General features: G+C 38.5%; 1 protein-coding gene across 1 annotated transcript in view; it reads left to right on the forward strand.

The window, feature by feature from the left end:
- The window catches only part of CNTNAP4 (contactin associated protein family member 4), a 242,231-nt gene that overhangs the window by 209,451 nt on the left and 10,723 nt on the right, over positions 1–22,057 (forward strand). Inside the window, exons 18-21 of the mRNA XM_081275674.1 lie at positions 8,395–8,634; positions 10,268–10,492; positions 11,825–11,958; positions 12,717–12,804. Of these exons, the coding sequence (XP_081131800.1) occupies positions 8,395–8,634; positions 10,268–10,492; positions 11,825–11,958; positions 12,717–12,804 (687 nt within the window). The remainder of the gene's footprint in view (positions 1–8,394; positions 8,635–10,267; positions 10,493–11,824; positions 11,959–12,716; positions 12,805–22,057) is intronic.

The following is a 22,057-nucleotide window of genomic DNA, read 5'->3' on the forward strand; positions in this document are numbered from 1 at the left end:
AGTGCTGTCTCTGTGGACCTTAATATTTGAGCAAAGGCCACAGGAAGCAGAGAACCCTGTGATCTCTGGAAGACAATTCCAGGTGGATCTTGCTCAAAGGGGTAGGGATGAGTTTCAGTATTCAAGGAACAGGGAGAAAACCTTGTCACCAGAGGAAATGAGTATGAGGGGACGTGAGGGGAAGGTGGTCAAGCTATGTACTGGACTCAGGTCGCCATGATGAGGAGTGGGGGGTTTTACCCCAAGCAATCAAGGAAGTAGTGTGACCTAATTTGCACTTCCCAAGTTCCCTGCTCCTGCTGTGAGAGGTGTGGATGGTGAGAATAAGGAGAAGGCAGGCTATTATCATAGTCCACTTGAGAGACAATGGAGGCATGGGAGAGCAGAGATACTGAAATGGAGTTGGACCATATTTAACGTGAAGACACCCATATGCTGGCATTTGATTGTTGCCATTAGTGTTTTAGTATTTGAGCCATGATAATATCCTTGGGGCAAGATGCTCCTTCATAGGTCTCTGGATTTCTTACATCATTTCTCTAGGTTTTAATTCCACCTGAAGTTAACTTCTCCTAATTTTTTCCCTTTATCTTAATTTGTAACAGTGATTAAAGCTGCTCCCTCTTCTCGAAATCCAGATTACATTCCGTAAGCCATATTCTTGCCTGCTGCAGAAAAGTCAGGTTTGTCTTCAGAGCCCAGTGAAAACACCTTGCTTCTTTCCTCTCCACCACTGAAATCCACCTGCCCCATGACCACACTCTCATCATGAAATCAGGCTTCTCTGTTCAGAGATTCTGTGCCAATACCTGTCATGTGCAGAAGGACCCTTTTCTTGGAAGCCAGTTCTTCACATACCAATAAATATGTGAGAGTTAAGTTTTATTCTGCTCTCAGAGCTGGTGATTCCATGGGTGACTGGGAATCTCTGCTTTTATATAATGTAATTGATTTTATGGTTGAAATTTTAAAGGGTAATTTAATTCCCCTTACTTACAAGTTCAAGAGTTTAATTTGTGGTTCATTCGTCCATCTTAACAATAATTATGACCCATCAGTATTTTCAAGTGTGCATAACAACTATCATTTATATTTGGGTTCAGGGCAAACAAGTGAAATAAACATGATTGTGAAAAATTCATCTATAGTTTTCAGCATGACTTTCATAGAAATATTTTAAATCTAGAGACTGATTATAATAATAACAAAAATGGTCTAAATCACGTGGAAGCACAATCTTTGTAAATGTAGAACAAACAGAAAGGCTAAGTTGGTCTAAGATAGATTGGATTACTTTCCAAGTGTTTAGTAGCTTTTACCAAAACTTCACCTTTTTGTTTGTCAACAAATTTAGCAGCAAATTATTGCGGGATGTTTTTAAAAAAAGTTGTTTTATAATCCAAATATGAAACGTTAGAAATTCCAATAGCAAATACGTTTGCCATACTTATCTGGAACCCTCGTACCTATAAATAATAAGTTGTAGATATTTGAATATGTAAATTTAGATTTCAATAATATTCTTCATCACACTGACCAGGTCTATGTTGATTATATTTATCAGCATCTAATTTTTTTGACATGAATGTTTTGGTGATCTCTCAGGAGTAGTCCCTGAAATGGGGCAATAGGAAGGAGCCCAGTACGTGTCCCCTGCTTATTGCTTTCCCCCTGTCCCCGAGGACCAGTCATAGAGTGACTCCTATTGCACAGCAAGATTCTGAGGCAAGATGAATGCTTTAATTACTGAGGAAAACTAGTAAAAATAATAGAAAATACTTTTAGAAAATGTGTGGCAGCTGGGCAGCAATTATATATAACAATTGAAATAGGAATAAGGAAATAATGGATGGCATTGCTGAGATACAACTTCAAGGCATAGGGGACAGGAGGCTTTGAACAATCCCATTGGTCCCAAATACTAGAAAAATTCTCTTCAACTGATCTAAAACTATAGGATGCCACATGCAACGAAGGAGGAATAGCAATGAACAAAAACCTTTGTATGAACAAGTAGAAAAGTGGACATCAATGTGAGGGTGGTGGTCAGAAACAGGAGCCTCTAGGTGGTGGACATCTCCTCTCCCTTAAGTAGCCCCAACCATCATATCATGTTGCTTTGCGTAATAAGATAGAGATTCACTTGCTCACAGCCCATCTTGATCCATTCTCGTTCTTAACTGTGGTGCTGTATCCTTACCATTATTTTCATATTCTTTCGCTTTGCCGTGTGTGTGTGTGTGTGTGTGTGTGTGTGTGTGTGTGTGTGTATTAATGTCATATCTTCAAAGTCTTACTCAGAGCGGCCACCTATTACTTGGAAAAACCAATTTTTAGTGACCCGATGCTGCTTGGTGTATCCAACCTCTGCCTTTGACCTTGGTAACACTGAGAACTCAGTGACCAGGATCACTGCTGTTATCATGGGCTCACAAACATTCAGCAACCACGGAAATGATGGAGAGAAAAGAATCAATCATTTTGTAAGCTGAAGTGTGACAGTGGTCATTTTCTATTTTGGTTTGTCAACTCAGCATTTTTTCCTAGCAGCTTCTTAAATTAGCCTTGAATTGATTTTCATTCAACCAGCTCTGCGATTTTTGTTTCCTGTCTAAATTCCTTTGCTGACAAGTTTTTACACAAGTTAAACTCCAGTTCAATATGTTGTGACTGGAACCTGGGAAGGTAGGACCACAGACATAATCAGAAGTCATTTGCATTGCACTTGAGCTGGATTCAAATCAACAAATATTTATTGAATCTCTAGAGTGAACAGTCTCTAGATGGCATATGCAGAGGTCGATACTGAACTCTTAAGTGTATGGAAGCTCTGAGCCCATTGGTACCCCCTAGGACATTTTGGAAAACCTACAGTGCCCTAAAAAAATACATTTGTTTACTGTCAATAGGCATTTGAGTAGTTTCAAAGATTGGTTATTACACATAGATCTTTGTACTATTTTCTTTTCTTTATTTTCTTTTTTGGGGGGGTGAGCATATGGTTGTTTTATATTTGGTTTATATTTGGGAGAAGAATTACTGGGTCATAGTATTTTCATATGCTGAGCAGGGGACACAGCCAGATCTCTATGACCATTTGGATATCCTTTTATGAAGTGACTATTCAAATTTATTGTCCATTTTCTACAAGGTTGTCTTCTTTAAAAAAAATAAATCAATGTATAAGAATCCTTAGGTCTTTTGGGCCTATGTCATACAAGATTATGACAAATATCTTCTCCCTCTCTGTGAATTGAGTGGGTTTTTATATTGCTAGTGGTGTCTTTGGATGAACAGAAGTTCTTAATTTTAATATATTCCACATTTTCCTTTTTTTTAACTTTCAGTTTTTGATAGGCTAAAATACAGTCATGGGAAGGCAATATCAAATAGCCTTATGTTTGAATCATTTTTATTTCAGTCTAATTTTCTTTTGTGGTAGACGTGCTCCCTTATTACCAATTCAGTACAATAAAGGTCATGTTTCTCTTTAATGTAATCATATTATTTGTTTTAATTATCTTCTCCTGCCTCCCTCGAGGTGTCTTTTTCATGATTAGCCGACCAAGCCCTCAGTGCACTTTGTTGGGTCCAGTGGGTAAACCTCCGTGACTGTTGCCTGGAGGCAGAATTCAGACGGGATCTCCTGGGACTGGAGAAAGTGACTAATACCGTCCACAGCATGGTAAAATCAGAGAGCTGTGGCAGCCTCCATAGGTTATCACCCCCAGGACAGGTGTTCACCATTGAGTTTGGCTCAGGGAAAGGTGCCTGAGCCCCATGGCCTGTCAGTGTTGCTCCAGCTGCTTCCTCAACTATCAGAGTTCTTTGAAGACAGTCTCCCTCCTCCCTGCCCTCCTAGGACTTTGCTTAATGAAGAACACACGTGGGAAAAGACTTGTCTTCTCACAGCCTTCTTGGCTAACTCATTATCACCATTTCTGCAAGGCCATCTTCCCACAGGATGGCTGAGGAGGGACAGATCTACTGTGCAATGTTTTCCCTTTGGTCTCCTGATTTGCTCCTGCGTTGGCCCTCACGCAGGTCACTGGCTTGCCCTATGCTGAGCTGTGGTTGGGGTCTTACTTGTCTTCCTCTGCCACAGTGACAGGGTCAGGGAGAGCCTCCAGACTTTGCAAGATCTTGATTTTGTTCTTTCTCCAAGGCTCCTAGGCCAATTATGCAGTTTTTCCTAATTAATCCTTGATAATATTGGAGCACAGCACATGCATAATTTGCTTTAAAAAAAAATCAAAGTTTATCTCAAAGGTCTTCCTGCCATAAGCAACATGGAAATAGGAAAGAGCCACCTCCTGCTCAGTGCCAGTAACACCTGTCACTTAGACTAACTTCCCGAGGATAAGGAACGTGGTGGAAGGATTGGTGCAACAGGCAAAGGCTAGCCTGGTTTCTACCTGGCGCCTACCCCAGTTATTTAGGTGCAAGACCTCAAGTCTGCTGTGTGGGTGGACAGAGCCTGTTGTGCTCAACCATGCAGAAAGCATCCTCACAAGATACTCAGTTTCAGTGAAGTTCCAGAATTCATTACGTCTGATATGGCATGGCAAGTAAATTGATAGAAAATTAATTGGAAGATAGTTCTGAACATAATAGCTCAGCAGAAACATCCAGAATCAATTAATCAAACTGTAGCTCATTTTAATTGGACATACTCTAACCCTGAAAAGGCACAGCAATCTTTAATTAAGCTTTCAAGCCCAATCCCATTTACATTAGCCATGTTTTCCAGAGCAGTTACATCTGGAAATAATAATAATAAAAAAGTTATTTACCTGAAACCTAATGGTATAGTAGAAGTCCTCAGTACATGTGTGTCGTGACTATTTATGTCTAATTAGACTTTACATTTTCCCGTCACTTGAAGATGTCATTTAAAACTATTTCACTAGGTAAACATTACCTCTTTGAAAATACAGAATAAAGACATTCTGTTTACAAAGCTCAATGTTGATTTTCTTCTCATTGTTACAAATACCATTGGAGCTTATATTTTGTACACAGGTATACTTAAACACACACACATACACACACACACACATTTTTTTTCCTGTTTATAACTCCATCCTTTGGCAGTCTTGTGTCTATTTTACCATTAACACCATGTAGTCCTCATTTGTCACTCTGTCTAAATTTATTATCAGACTAGGAGCCCTTCTAGACCAGTGTCAGACACTGTGCAAGGTAAGGAGCTGCTGTATGAAGCTTGGAAAAGTTAAATGCCATCAAATCAAAAAATGATCTGAGCTTTAGAAGGAAAAGAAGAGTTTCCCTTTGAACTATATTTTGGAGTGGAAAGAAAGGGGGCTGCCTTGAAATGAAGGTTACTTGTGGATTTTGATCAACCTCTGCTTCTAACTAAATGTGCTTATTCTAAATATTTCCTCAGTTGCCCCTGTAGGCCAATCCCAGAGCTTCTCTATACCTCGAGTTCCTCATCATTCAAAACAAACAAGAAAAAAAAAACTGGAATAGCTAAGAACTGACTGTGTTTAGTTGTTTGATCCCAAGGTATTTAGTTATTGTTATGCTACTAGCATACTAAGATAAATACCTGAATTAGAGCTATGTGGATGTTTCAAAGCAGCAGACACATAGCAAAGCCATTTAAGGTGACTGTATTCTATAGACTATGTGCCATGACGTAATAGAGTATGAGCTGAAGTAAATGAAATATACAAGAGATACACCTCTCATCTCAGTTTCACAGCATGTGATCCTCTCCCTAAGGTTTCTGGGTCAAAGATTAAGCCAAGGAAGGCTGTCTTCCCCACGAAAGATGCCCAAAGAACGTTGGCTGAAGACTTGGAGCCCTAGGTGCATACTGAGCGGGAGTCTAGAGAGGTGTGAAGTTGGGAAGAGTTGCACCTAGATGTGGAAAGACAGAGAGGAGTTCTAAGAATAAGGGTGGAAGAGGGACTTCAGGAATGGCAGGAGATGGACTGAAGGTAGAAGAGATTAAGCAAGAAGATTGCCAGCTCTTCTAAAATTTTGAGATAAAATTGACTCCTTCCTTGCCAGGCCCACATAAAAAATGTCTGATCCCAGATGACACAACATTGTGAATTTATAAATAGAAAACATGACCTGTACCCTAAAGACCTTTGTAACCATCGAAGAGGCACAAGTAATGTAAACTGAAGCAGGCTGAACACAGAGATTTTAATTGGGCAATCTGTATGGAGACCATTATAGAGATGAATCTGAACTCTAAACAGTGTTACTGCCCTAGAAGTCCCAAATTCTCAGAACTCATTTTTTTTCAAAAGGATATTCCTTTATCTATAAATGTATTATTCGTTTATCCAGAAATGTTTATTGAGTTTGGTCCTCCTTCTCAGGGCGAAGGACCCCAAGCATCGCTGCGGGACAGAAGGTGCCCGCCTCCTGAACCCCAGGAGCAATAACCCCACCCCCTACTCCTTCTGTGTGAGCCAAGGTTTGGATGAATGGAGTCATTAGTTACTGCACAGCTGCGAAGGACCAGCAGTGACAAGTACTCTTGTCAAACGTACAGTCTAATAAAGGGACATGGACACAAAATTAATTCGTGAAATGTAAAGCCCACTCGACGATGATAAAGACCTATTTATTTAGGGTTTTTATGAAAAGTTTTGGGGGGATCTGAACGAAGTTTTTTATCTCTGGATGAAAACCGAAGCGATTCAGGCTAGATTTAGGTAAGTGAATTTGAAGAGGAAGTAAATATGATCCAGGAAAAGAGAAAATCTGTACAGAGTAGGACAAGATCCCAGGGGTGGCCCGCCATCTGTTCAAACATGGAGTTCCATTTTAGAAAGCTCCATGACCATCTAATCACCCCTCAGTAGAATTGTCAGATTGTTTATTTATTGTTATGCTATGCTATATGTTATTCTTTTTTTTTTCTTCCAGTTCTGAATATTAACTTAGTATGTTCCTGGATACAAATTTCTGTGTGAGTCTACCTAGGTCTTACATTCCTCTCAGGATGGCACTTACAAAAATGATGGACGGGTGACCATCTGAATACAAATCACCCACGAAGCTTGTTGACTTGGACCTTCTCAATCCTGTTTTTGAACCACAGAATCAGCCCTCTGTGGCTATATTTTTAAGAAGCCCGCCTTGTGATACTCACATTCCTTAAAGTTTGAGAACTGCCTTAGGATAATTAGGTGTGATTTCAAGCAAACATCCCAGACCTCTTTAGGGTTGACTTGATAAATGCAAGTTATGTATTCAGTAGATGCCACAGTTTCTTCATCAATTCCCTTTGAGAACCTTCCCAAGCATAAAACAATGAAGATCAGACCAACCTTTAGGAAAAAAAAAATCACTGGGAAATATCCCAGAAAAAGTAACTACTGTGATACTCAATTACTGTCTTTTTAATAAATGGATAATGATTATATCGATGCAGAGTCACATTGGGAAAGCTCAAGGATTCTCTAATAATTCTCTTGGAGTTCAAACTAACAGAGCCAGGATCAGGTTTCAAGAGACAGTTACCCCCGGACACATGCTTATTTAAAATTGTAAAAGCAAAAAACTACATAGCAATAATAATATGTATGTTTATTATTTTGAATGAAAGTAAGGTCGATGTGGTTCTTTGAAATAATGAAACTAAAAAAAAAAAAAACTTCTTCAAGATAAGCTTAATCTTTTTTTAGAAAACAAGTATGGAATTTATGCTGTGCCCTTTTGAAGCCTAGAGTTAGTCAAGAAAATTGTTTCCTAAATTATAATTGATCTTCTAATGCTTCATTGTTGCCTAATAATTATAAATAACAAGGGGTTTCATTGTGGCATATTCTTACTTATATATAACATAATTTCATTAATTTAATTCCCCAATATCTCCCTTTACCTTTCTGCTGACAGTCTTTCTCTACCCTGATAGTCTTCCTTTTGCTTTTATGACACCCCTTTTATTTATTGACTTTCCCTCTGGCTTCCACATACAAGAGAATATACTCAATACTTGTCTTTCTGAGCCTGGCTTATTTCACTCAGATCCATGCATTTTCTTGCAAATGACATAATTTCTTTCCTTTGTATGGCTGAATACAACTCCATTGTGCATTCGTACCACATTTTCTGTATCCAGTCATTGGTTGGTGGATACCCCGTCTGGTTTTGTGACTAGTCAACTGTGAATTGCGCTGTGATAAACATGGTGTGCGTGTATCCTAAAACATGCTGACTCTTTACTCTTCTGGGTCAATACTAAGGAGCGGGATCGCAGGGTTATATAGTGCTGCTCTAATTTTGGTCATTTGATGTCAAGTCCCCATTTTTACTCTTTCCTGTGAGGCCACAGGTTGGTTTGGTATTTAAATTTCGAATAAAACACCTGGGAACATGTTTGCATTTGCAGTGTTTCCCTTCCAGGGGGGACAGCCACCAGACAGAGGGGCTTTCTGGGATGCATCCGGTCTCTGCAGTTGAATGGGATGGCCCTGGATCTGGAGGAGAGAGCCATGGTGACTCCTGGGGTGCAGCCTGGCTGTCGAGGACACTGTGGCAGCTATGGAAAGTTATGTCGCAATGGAGGGAAGTGCAGGGAGAAGCCCAGTGGGTTCTTCTGTGACTGCTCTTCCTCCGCCTACACAGGGCCCTTCTGTTCCCATGGTAAGTGTGACATTAGACACTCTAAGGCGGAAATTTATCCATTATGAATAAAACGTCTGTAGTTCCTTGCAGTGTAGCCATTCAAGACAAAACTATTTCCACTCTGAATTTCTTTTGCAGAGTATCTATTGAATGCCAATCATATTTTACTCCTTAGATATTTGACTCGGGTTTTGAAAAACAAGTGTCTATTGCAGATAAATTCACAAATAGTTGCCTCTAGGTGTCTTCAAGTGTTAGCGGCTCAGTTTGCGCTTTTTTTTTTTTTTCCATCTAATATTGATGCTGTTAAAGAATATGCCTGTCAACAGTGTGCCCCATGGGGGCAGTTCTCTGTTTTAAAATCATTAAAAGCTGTATTGTTATTTTTGACCAAGATGTTCAGCAATGCAAGGGAATATAGAAAGCGTTATTTTTATTTTTATTGGGTTGCTTTGGCCAAACAAATATTTTCTGTTAAATATTGATGTACAACAAAATAGAGACACACATTTTGTTGTATGATATGATGAATATCTGTTGGTAAAATAACAGTGTATTTTGTAGCTTCTATTATTAACTGATACATGTCATGGAAGAAGAAAAGAACAAGATTAAGTTTAAGTGTTCTGGACAGACTTCTCTGAATACACAAACGTTTATTTTACTTGCATAGTTTGTCATAGAAAACTGACCTTAATTAATTTAAATTCAATTACTTTGTTTAAGTGTCTCTGGGCTACTGAACATTTTCCTGAAGGAGGCTAACAGAAATTGGCTCCAAATCAAAGCAACTCCTGATTTGCAAAGAAAGCACTGGAATCAGTTAGTGAAAGTTGGCAAAAGTGCACCTTTAAAGGCATCTACTTTTATCAAGACTAAGCTGTAATTTAAAAATCGACTTGTGATAATAATGGTGCACTGCTGGTCCCTCTAGGAGGCTTTTTACATTTAGTGTTAAGCCCCTTCTTCCTGGGAACCAGTCTTCATTTTCTAGATATAGTTTCTAGTTCATGTTGCTAAGTGAAATCAGTCATGTTTCTCGGCACGTGGGCACATGTGTGCACACCCCCCCCCACACACATACACATGCACACACACACATTGTGTTGAATATAAAAGGTGCCCTGAAATGCCAAAGGAATTAGATGACCCACTAAGCATCATCTACGTGCATATTCAACAAACAGTCCTTTATAGTGCTGGGAAAAAGCACTATATTCAAAACCGATTCTTCCTCCCACTATCCTCTTCATTGGCATGCATGTGTATTTGTGTGTGTGTGTGTGTGTTTGTGTAAATTTGAGATGCATGTGTTCTAACTACAAAATAATAAACAGTTAAGATTAAGAAAGTGGATATTCAAGGAGCTGAAGACAGGCAGTCTGGCTTCTGTCTGAACTCAGAGAAGAGATACTAACTAAGCTTTCAGTTCTAAAATTACGTTAATGAATTAATTTTGTGTCATCCTAACATACAGCCATTTTAAGAACCATTATGAGAGTCCTGTGCATTGACTATGTTATTCTGGTTGGATACTGCTTCTTCTACCTATGGAATTCATTTCTTAAAAATATTACGATGTCAATTAACATAACTAAAACAAGATGCTTGTACTTAAATGTTTTAACATAAAATATGCATGTCCTTCCAGAGATTTCTGCATATTTTGGATCTGGCTCATCTGTGATTTACAATTTTCAAGAAAATTATTCCTTAAGTAAAAACTCAAGCTCCCACGCTGCTTCATTTCATGGTGATATGAAGCTGAGCAGAGAAATGATCAAATTTAGCTTCCGAACAACACGGGCACCCAGCTTACTGCTTTACATAAGCTCCTTCTACAAAGAATACCTTTCTGTTATCATCGCCAAAAATGGTGAGTGCTATTTAGATGAGAGAAAGAAAATTGAATTAGGATTATAGGGCACTAATATGAATCATTCTTGGGTTCTTGCTTCTCAGACTACTACCAGGGAACAAAGAGTGCACCTATGTTGTATATTAATGTCTCATTTTCAGAATATTTGCTTTTTTACAAATTTAATCTAAAGAGATTATTTAAAATAACTAAGATGCCTTTATCTCTTTATAATTTTGATAATTTTACATATGCAATTCATATAAAGTGTTTATTATATTGAGACTCTCAGTATCAGTTTTGCAGTTAGTTCATTTACAAATAAAATATCTCCTTGTATATGACAAATATTTCCTTCTAATCAAGTAAATAAGTATTAAGGGAGTTGTTAAGGAACCAGCATCATGCAGAAGAAAATGCCCACAAGATGATATGTTAGTTCTAATAATAGGCAATGAACTACGGGAACACTGTGTGTCCATTCAGGGTCATGATATGTGGATTAGGAAATATGTGTGTGATAGAAACCTTGTGACAGAAAGCCACTCACTGCTATTTTTCTCTACCTTACATCTGGATTAAAGATGAGAATTTTAGAAATATGTTTTCTTGATGAGAAAATAAACAAATATACAAATGTGTGAATATGTTATTTCAACAAAATCAAATATGGCCCAAGAGCACTGAACACCTCAATAAAAATATTGTTGTTCAGTAAGTATATTTACCCTCACTGTATGGTTTTAGCTTGCAGCTTATATATACATTAGGATATTCTTATTGTTTAAATTGCAAGGCATACTATGAAATAAATTACTTGAAATCTCTGCAGGCCATTAATATTAAGTCTAATGGCAAATTTGGCTTAAAATCATTCATTTTGCCCTAATTCCATTCCAAAGTCTATGACCATGACCAGTTGGAAATATTCCTCATCTTTAGTAAAAGTGTATTTGTTTGTAATAATTCCATTAGTTAACTATCTTCCAGTAGTCTGAGATATATATTTTAAATATGATTATATAAAGAGAATATCATTGCAGTAGTCCATAATAATTTGACATTTCAGAGAGACTTAGTCTTATTTTCCTTTGTTTAAATTATAAACTAGTGCAGAAGGGATGCAAGAAAGAGAAGGTATATGAACAATATGCTTGGTCTTGATTTTGAAAATATTGCAGTTTTACTTAGAAATTGACTTTTAGGAATTAAATTTAGAGGGCACACCCAAATGAATGATTGTGAATTTCCCATTGGATATGAATAAACAGCAGCAATACAAGGATTATGAGTTTTTTTAGATTTTTAAATGCAATTCTTATTCAAAATATAACTTTTTTTCTGCTTTAGGAAGTTTGCAGATAAGGTACAAGCTAAATAGATATCAAGAACCTGATGTTGTTAACTTTGATTTTAAAAGCATGGCTGATGGGCAACTTCACCACGTAAAGATTAACAGAGAAGAAGGAGTGGTCTTTGTAGAGGTAATGGAGAATAGAGCACCTGTTGTAAAAATTTGATTGTGAATAGAATAAACAACGGTCCTCTTCAGATCATAGGTAGACTATTGAATGTGGTCAGTTTTTTAATCAATAAAATTCTGCCCAAAGTATTATTAATATCTGATACTTAAAATATCCAATTTTCCTAACTGGCTTTTCCCTGATTGGTAGGGAAAAGATGTCTTAGTTTATCATTAGTGTAGGTCCATCACTACTCCAAGGAAAATGTCTACTTATAGGATGGGTATAAAGCCAACAATAATTCTAAACAGAAAATGAATGTAGGAACAGAATATATTTTTAAGAAAAAATATAAGTCCCAACAGAGAAACTGGAATTATTCACTTTAACAGCTTTTGAAGAAAAGCACTGATTTTTCAACCCTCTATACAGAAGAAAGTGTCTTAACTGTAAGACTCCAGTAAAAAATATCAAGCTTTGAGGTAAAAAATATCTTGTCCCTTTTGGTTGGCTTTACCAATCTTGGATTCCTCATACAGTGTAGAAAAAAATTAAAGGTATCTAACGGGATGGAAGGTGGGATGAATGGTACCTGAGTGTAGATAGAAAAAAATATCCACCTTTTTAAGTCTTTTTAAGTATATATTTTTTTCTAGCCCTTTAGGGCCAAACTTAGACTTGCTCCTTTCATCATTTTCTTTTCTCTTTCTTTTCTTCCTGTTCTTCTTTCTACAAAACAACATTCATTTGGATATGTGCACCTCGTGACAATTTTGTAGATTGACGAGAATATAAGGAGACAAGTTCACCTGGCATCAGGCACAGAATTCAGTGCCATCAAATCTCTCGTACTGGGCAGGATCTCGGGTAAGTGAGAGAGGTAACCTTTCCCTGAATCATTATCCATGACCCTGGGTCAGAAGAATTGCCTTACAGCCACTCAAGCGTGCACACACACGCACGCACGCACGCACGCGCACGCACACACACACACACACACACACACACACACACACTTCATCATGTCCAAGACTTTGCCCTCATTTTAATTATGAATTGAGTGATGATCAAGATGCAGACGTACGTAATGGTGCGGAGGGGCTCCCTGTGGGATGAGCAAACATCCTCCTCTGAGAGGAAGGTCACCCCGGTCTCTGTCATGTATTAACCCAGCAGAAGAAACACATTTTTTTTCTCACACCTCAAAAATATCAAATGAAGGTAGAAATAACAAAGTCCATGTCAATCAGCTGCCAAGTATACAAATCCTCATCTAATGATAAAATGAGGATAAGTTTTAAAAGAAATGTAAAGAGAAGGCAATTGCTCATCTTCCAATGAGCAAATATGCTTGAGGTGGTGCTTGGCTCTTGTTTGCCTGGTTGTAACCTTGTAGTTGCCAGCCACTCAAGCCTAAACTCAAGGTAAGTGAGTGACTTATAATTCTTACTTATTGCCATCATTACTTCTGATAACCTCTCTGCAGTAGAAACATACTATTGCCGTTTTAACATTAAAATATGTATGCATTTTTAATACTTGCAAACAGGGACTGAATTTAAAAAAATAGGGATGTAAACCTTAAGGAAGATTTTATTTTTAGTTATAAATGATAGGGTATTGATATTTCACATAATTTGATAGTGGGGGAGGCGTCTTTAAATTGGTTTACATTGCTAGTCTGTTATTTGACACTAACCTGGAACATTTCGTCCAAGATAGTACATAAAATCTTTTATTTTTTGACCTTTTCAGTTATTTGTACCTCCATTAATCATTCCTTATGTTCCCTGTGCATAGTCTCAGAGTCTTGAGGATGTTTGATTAAACCCATGGGTGAATGATCAAAATATTGGCCCTTGAGAAGGTTAATAGCTAAGTTTATAAATATTTATAGGCTTTCAAATAGTATGATGAGTACCCAAATTATGTGCTCTTTTTTTCTCCAAACAGGGGAAATATCATGAATTATTTGCCTTTCCAGTGGACATAAAAGATATGTGTATAGGACTGCTTAGTTATTTGGAAGCGTATCTGAAAAATTCCAAGTGTCTCGCAGTGTTAATTACATAAATTCAACTACTGAAGATTGACATTTATATCATTTGCTCTATGGATGCATGCATAGTCAATAACACATTTGGCATGAAATGGTAATATTTTGTAGCTTTAAAATTGATTCAAATCCTGGCCCCTGATGTCTAATTAGTGAATAAGACAATATACACTTTCAGTCTGAGCACATGCATATTAGTTTTAGACCAAGTTTCAAACATACAAAAGCAATGGCTAGGCCCTCAGTTAAAAACAGAAGGGGAAATATTTACTTATTTCATATTTGGCATTGGAAAATATATCTATTTCAGGCCACTGTAGAGGTAGGGACACTGGCCTCTGTGAATTGACTATTTAGGTTTGAATATATACGTAAGATGTTTCTAGACATCATTTTCCCCTAATGATAGAGGGTTTTATTCCACTTACAACTATGGCATAGCATAGGAGGCCAAAGGAAATTTTAAAAGGAATGAAATCCTGTCATTTGCAGCAAAATGCATAGAACCGGAGTTCATTAGGTTAACTGACAGATGCTGCAAATTCTCTCTTCCACGTGGAAGCTAAAAAGAGCAGCCTGAATGTAGAACATTGACTACCAGAGGTTGAGTGGCACTGGGGAGGTCAGGAAGAGGGAGGTGTCTGAGGCTTCCAGAGCACAGCTCATAGAGGTTCAAGTGTCGCACAGGGCGGGGGAGGGGGCGGTGGACCATAGTTCATGATAACCCATTGTACATTTCATGAACTACAGGATAAGAACTCAAAGTCTCCAAATGTGGAAAAAGGACAAAAAGGGTGAAAATACTAATTATCCTGGTCTCATCAATACATGTGGATCGACATATCACACCGGATGCCATAAATATATACAATGATTACATGTCAATAAAAATAAAGTTGTATTGGAACAAAAAAATCCCAGCAGACTAACAAGCAGCATCGACAAACCCCAACAGACTTAATGGTGGGAGGCATCTTTTTCCCTAAGGCTCTCTGCCCTGGGGGCGGGGGGCTGGCTGGGAAGAAATGAGAGCCCTAGAGGGTCTCAGGATCAGAGGGGGCCATCCTCTGCTTCAGACACTGCCTGAAAACCTCTTTGCATCAGGCTCACAAAAGGCTCTCTTCTCCATTCAGCCTGTGGGCCTGTAACTCTTGTTACTCATAGAATTTAAAGCATGTGCAGCTGGTAGTGTATAGGAGTCTCCATCCCCCACACTCCACATTACCAGAATCCGTGCCCTCAGTGAGGGGAAGGATGAGCTCATATTACATTCCCAATATCAAGAAGGCACATAATTAAGTAGGTTTTATGTGCAAAATATACCATGAACTGTGGCAGAAAGTAATGAAAAAAAAAATCATCTAAATAAAACAGCTCCTGATCTCAAGAGCTCTTCAGTCTAGCAGGTTCTGAAATGAGGCATGTACCAAAATCTATAAGATAGTTAGTTCTAAGCATCATGGGTCATGTTGACAAATCATGTTTTTAATCTTCAAATTTAACGCCAGAGTTACTGATACATTTTTTTTGTGTGTATGTGAGTAGAAATTTGTTAAATATATTATAAATAATTATAAAACTGATCTGCATCCTGTGAGGAGGACTCTGTTAGCTAAATGGTAGAATGACATTTAATATGTTTCCCTTTTTGCCAGTGAATATGGAAGGTTGGTATGGAATCAAAGATGTTAACGTTTTTATTCAAGTTGCGTATTATTCAAATGCATATCACTCATGTTTGAAAATAAGATTCAAGTCCAAATTGGGCAATGAAATTTATAGTCTGAATCAATTCATTCTCCCAAAAGTATAAGTGATAATTTATTTAATATGTGCCTAAGGTGTGAATCATGAGGAAGACTAATCATTTGTAATTCAAAGGAGACTAATAACTTACGGTCAAATTTTGCATGGTATATGAATTTATTATAAGTGTTACAGGTTATAGTATTATATTTTGGTATAATATATTAATTTATGATAAAAAAGATCAACAGGATGTTTAAAAGGTGAAGCTATTAATTTTTCAAAGAACATTGCCCTGTTTGGAAGTTACCTGTTAGGTTCTCTGAGAAACAACTGCCAAGACACGATGAAACATGGGACAGTTTTATTAAGGGGACACTTATGTAAGAGAAAATGGGGTGGTGGGATTGATTAAGGCTGGCTGAGCCATCCAGCTCTCTCTACATGTAAAGGAGAGAGGGAGGGCTTGTGAGATCAGAGTGCTAGCCCACTGTTGCAGTCTAAGAAAGATTTAGCAAAGTTTTTGGGAGCCCTTGAGTCAAAGTCAGAGGAGTCCCATGTTTCCCAGGAACAAGTCGTTGGCATGCCTGCTGTGGTCAGCCACTGCTGGGAACAGCCCATGGAGCATACGGCCATGGCCCAAACTCCAGGCAAGTTCTAGAGCCTGGCAGCTGAGATCCTCTACTTGGAGGTCTGTGAGGCATGCTTCTGTGGCTTATCAAGTGTGGTTTTCACTTTGTTAAGCCCATTTGGCTCATAGAGGATCTCAGCTGCCAGGCTCTAGGGCTGACTCTATTGCTTTGGGTCTGAGGTGACGCAAAATATCATGCAGAGAGAGACTGCTTCCTTCACTTGGGACAAAATATAAACCCAAAGGCATGCCCGCTCCTCCAGGGGACCTTACCTGCCTATAGTTACCACCCAGTTAATCCCAATCAGGGGATTAAGTCACTGACTGGGTGCAGGCTCTCATAACCCAATCATTTCACCTCTAAGCTTTCTTGCATTGCCTCACACATGAGAGTTTGAAGGACACCTAATGTCTAAACCATAATAGAAGGCAACTGTTTCTAACTCCCTATTGCACTTAAAATATAGAAGGACTCATCAGGTGCAGTGGCACATGCCTATGGTCCCAGCAGCTCAAGAGCCTGAGGCAGGAGGATTGCAAGTTCAAAGCTAGCCTCAAGGACTGGGTTTGTGGCTCAGTGGTAGATCACTTGCCTAATATGTTTGCAGTACTGGGTTTGATTCTCAGCACCACATACAAAAATAAATTAAAAAGTTAAAAAAAAAGAAGAAAGCCAGCCTCAGCAACTTAGTGAGGGCGTAAGCAACTCAGTGAGACCCTGTCCCTAAATGAAATACAAAAAATGGCTGGGGAGTGAATCAGTGGTTGAGTGCCCCTGCATTCAATCCCCAGTCCCCCCAATCCCCTGCAAAAATAGGACTCAATGACTTTGGTCATGGTAGTGTATTGATGGTTCCAAGCTGTGGTTGGAAGATCAAGGGTTTACCTGAGCATCTCACTTCAGGTGATACCATTATCAGGTGACTACATTTACTTTTCACATTCAGAGATCCCTGTAAAATTGAGCTCTGAGTTATGTGCCTGGATAATTTTAAACTTTAGAATAGTTGTATGATTTGTTTAAATAAAAGATGGTCGATGGTTTCACTCTTTCTGAGTGATGGCTTTTACATATTCGATGTGAGGCTGAAGAGCCAAGAGGTAACCCAGATTCCTGCAGTTGAGATTTGGGCCAGATGTCAACAGAGTGTACAGTCAGCAAGGAACACCCGTCTACCAACATCCTCTGAAAAGCTTTAAGAGCACCTTCCAATGAACGGGCATCCTTTATATAAGACTTACTTTAATACCTAGAGTGGAAGAAAAAAGGTGACCAAGATAACGGAAGGAGGCTGATTTTGTAAATATGTTGTGAAATGACTCCCAGGATAATGGGCTAGTTATTTTAAAAGCAAATTTTAAAAGAGGAGAAAAACAAATTGATCTTAAAATCTTTTAAAATTTTATCAGATCCATTGCTTTTTAATTTTTTAAAAAATAGAACTGTCATAGACTATCTCAAATGTATCGTGTAACTTCATCCTTGTGAAGACTTAGGTAGATTGCAAAGGGTCATTCATAGCATTAGACTGGCCATAGTTAGAAACTTTCAAGATACCTTTTTTTTTCCTATCATGATAGATGAATATAGATCAGAATGGACATTTCCCAAACCCAAAGAACATTCACGATGCCAAAAGAAACATATTACTTGATTTTAATTACAGAGCAAATGATAAGGTGAAAATTGTGATTTTTGTCACAAGGCACATGTAATCTGGAGCACGAGGTCCTTCTGGGGTAAGGTGACAGGTGTAGCCTCTGATGATGGTGTCCCCTTCCTTGTTTTCACTTGGCAGTCAAGCATACTAAAACATGAATTCTGCTCACATTTCAACAAATACCAATGATAAAAGCAAAAGTCATTAATCCCAAATAGTCTATTTTCAGGTGCCAAATCTTGAAACCTGCATGCAATGATAAAAGAAGAATTATTTCCAAAATAAAGAGGAGAAAAGGATAGGACTAAGTAAAAATAAAGCCACCATGAGGCTAATGTGGAAATGAATTCATTAAGGACTAGATGTGGACAGAAGAGAGAGGCTGGGGTTAAGAAGTGGATAACAAAGCTTTGTTTGAGATGGGGAGCGGGGCTGTAGCAAGCAGGTACTTGAAGATTCAGTGTGATAATAATCTCAGGATGAGTCAGAGTGAGAACTCTGAAATTTGAGTTCTGCCTGATGTCATCTGTTCAGTGTAATGGAGTCATAGAGATGATTTTCGTGTTTTCATAGCACAATTTGATATTGTTACCAAAAAAAAAAATACCTACTGCTTCATATCAGCTAGTCATGCTTATTAACAGTGATTGGAGTAAAAAAAAAAATGTTGTTCTAGTTCAAACTCATGGATAGATCTAAGTCCTGATAGACAGAGAAGAGGCAATTCCGTGCAATCTCATCTTCCTTGTGCAAAGGCAATGAGCCAGACGTCATTTCTTTATTAAGTATGTTCTTCATAATGTCATAAGTTCCAATGTCAAAGTGAGTGATTTGTCTTCGAGTTCCCTTAAGGTACATGTTTATAGGAAAATTGTATAAAAACATTTCTCTAAGATGGAGTTGACCAAAGGAAATAGGCAAGTATAAATTGTTTGGCTAATTCCTGAGGCTTTTATTGGGTCACAGTTCTACCACATGAAAAAAAAAAAAATCCCAATTAAGATAATTACATAATCTTAAAGTTGCATAAAACCTCTTATGGGAAAATGTGCCCATGTTTGAAATAACGATATCATTTAACCCATTGTAAAAATGACTACTCAAAGGCTGAACAAAGTTCAAAGTTGCTATTTGTTACTTTTTATGTCCAATGTACAGTCGTGCACAAACACAGTAGCTTGTTGGTGTTTGACAGTGGCAATGGGGAAAACTAGGTCTCATCAAACCAATGGGGTGGATAGTCCTCCAAATTAACCATAATTAACGGGCTGTGTTACACTTGCCTTTTGTATCTGAAATGATTGTAAAAATTAAGTTCTGAGTTTTGTTCAGGGGTTGATTTTTATGTGAGAAGAGTTTTCTAAAAGCCCCAGGACTGTTCTCTCTGGTTCTGAGCAGTAGCTGTGGTATACTCAGAAGCGATGACCCATCGGGATCATTTATCTCTTCAGAGCTTGCAGAGCCAGGAAATGCACTCGGATTTCTGCAGTGGCGATTTAGGCCAGATGTAAATAAAGTGTGTGGTCTGAGGGAAGAGAGCGTCTCCTCCTTCTCCCCAGGAGAGCTTTAGGAACACTCTTCAATCTCAAGGATATTTTAAGAACAACCGGCTTCAAAGCCAAGGGGGTCTATAAAAAAGTTTAATTAGATTTCTTAAGGTCACTGTGATTGGGCACATATCTTGTCAAATGATACTTAAGATGAGACAGATTGTGCTGAGAGCAAGGGAAGTTCAGGTGAGAGTGAGATAGCTACTACCTGTAAATAAATTGTGTATTAATTAGGTTTTCAAGTTCATATCGCAGAGCAGTGCGTTTGGCAGGTGAATAAATATCTTTTTATGATGAACTTCTCCATTATCTACATAGCATTTGTTGCATGCTTTGCCATTTTATTTTCCCACTAACTCTTTTCTTGTGGAGTCTTGGTGTAATTGTATACAAGGAAATAGAGCACAGCTTGGTTCTAGCCCTGGCTCTTCCTTTGATTCATTGCACCATTTTCTGGAAAGTCTTCCTTATCTTTATCTTTATGGATTAAAGATATTGAGGGTCTCTATTTCAATTGGAAATGATGGTCCCTTTTCATAGGTTTGACATTTTCAATGACTTATATTTGTTTTCAGAGTTTTTATATTTAATTTTTTTTTGGTTATGGGAGTCCCTAGAAATTTTATAAAACACGGTTTGTAATTGTTCTTACATTTACTGTCATATCTTTCCAGAAACAGTTCTTGCTCTGTGATAGAGAGGCACTCCATCAAACCCTAATTTCTTGGTACTCCATTTTTCTTGTGGACCTTTTGCTAAAAGTTTTCCTTTTTACACAAATGGAAATCATTTCCTTTGTTGGCCTAGACAATTGAGGATTATTTTTTAATAGGCAGGACCATCCAAGAATCTAAGTCAGTTAAGAAGTTTATAACCAGAAACATCCAAAACACAGTGGTCTTATCAGGATTGCTGGAGAGAAACATTTATCTCTAATTCCTTCCTCTACCTTCTCTTTTTTAGCCCTATTCACAGTGTTGGCATTTCAGGAATCAGATGCTCTATATTTCTTTTTAAAAATTATTTTTATTTGTTCTTCTTAAGTTTTAGGTGGACACATATCTTTATTTTACATTTATGTGGTGCTGAGGATTGAACCCAGTGCCTTGTGCATGCTAGGCAAGCGGTCTACCACTGAGCCACAACCCCAGCCCCAATGCTCTATATTTCTAGGGTCAGCCTTGCTTTTGAGCAACTTAGGGGTATAGCTATTTATTTTGTTGGATTCAGTTCTGGGAAGATAGTGGCTAAGTCCCTTGCAGTTTTCCTCCACTGTCAGTACTATTTCCACCCACTGATGGCCTCAACACCAGGAGTCATGGTCTCCAGCCCAACAGGAAGGATGAATCTAGAGAGTGCCAGTGAGACAGCTGTCATGGGTCTCCCTGCTTTCTGGGTTGGAGTGTCTGGCGACCAGCCTAGAGAAGTCTCAGGGAGAGAATTTGACTTGTGTGGGTCCTGGGGAATGCTTGCTTTTCAGAGATCCCTGGGTCCCTTGGTAAAAGATCAGCATCAGAAAACACGGATTTGCCAGTTTTCTCAGTTTCCCACAGAGCTGAGGATGAGCTGAGATTTGGGTCAGGTCCTTTCCATTCCAGTATTGGGTGAGGAGAAAAGACTCCAAGGTGCTCTGAAGCCACTGCATTGCAGTTCCAGGGCCACAGGCTGCTACATTGTTCTCTGTGTGTAATGGTTAATTTGAATTGTCAACCTGATTGGATTAAGAGAAGCCCATGATTAAGAGGCTTATAGGTGTGTCCATGAGGGTATATTTAGGAATGATTGGCAGGTGGGATAGCCAATTGAAATGGAGACCCTCCCTAAGCATGGGCAGCACCATCCAATAGCATGAGGGCTTGGATGGAATAAAAGTTGGAAGAGCAAGGAAGAAGCAGCAGATACTAGCTTAATTCTTCTTGAATGAGTTCTTGATTGCTGCTGAGATCATCTGAGGATATTGGACTCATGCTATTTCACTCTTCCAAAGTGGACTCTTTCAGTGATTCTCCAGAAAACTTCAGTCTTGGACTAGGGTAGCACCTTGATCCCTCTTGTTCTGGGGCTGCAGCCTCTTGGATGGTGCAGCTACTGGCTCTTGCAGCTCTCCAGCCTGCAGACAGCCATTGTGGACTATCCAGCTTCTGGTCGCATAAGCCAACCTAATAAATCCCCTTTTTATAATTGTACTTCCTGTTGATTCTGTTCCTCTAGAGAAGCCTGACTAATACACTGTATTTCAGCCAAATAATGCAGGAAGTTACTGAACACCAGCAAGTAAATTTAGAACAAAACTTTGTACTTAAACAAGTTGAACATCAACAAAAGAGGAGGAAAAAGCAAAGCAACCAGAAAGAATCCATATCAGAGTAGAGCTGTTGGAGGAGACCACACCAGCATGAATGGAATGTAGTAAGAGCAAGTGAAGAAAATTGTAGCAAAGCAACAGAAAGAACCAGAGGAACTAAAAAAAATATGA

This window comes from Spermophilus citellus (assembly GCF_964194105.1).
Source record: "Spermophilus citellus genome assembly, chromosome: 18".
Classification (NCBI taxonomy): Eukaryota; Metazoa; Chordata; class Mammalia; order Rodentia; family Sciuridae; genus Spermophilus; species Spermophilus citellus.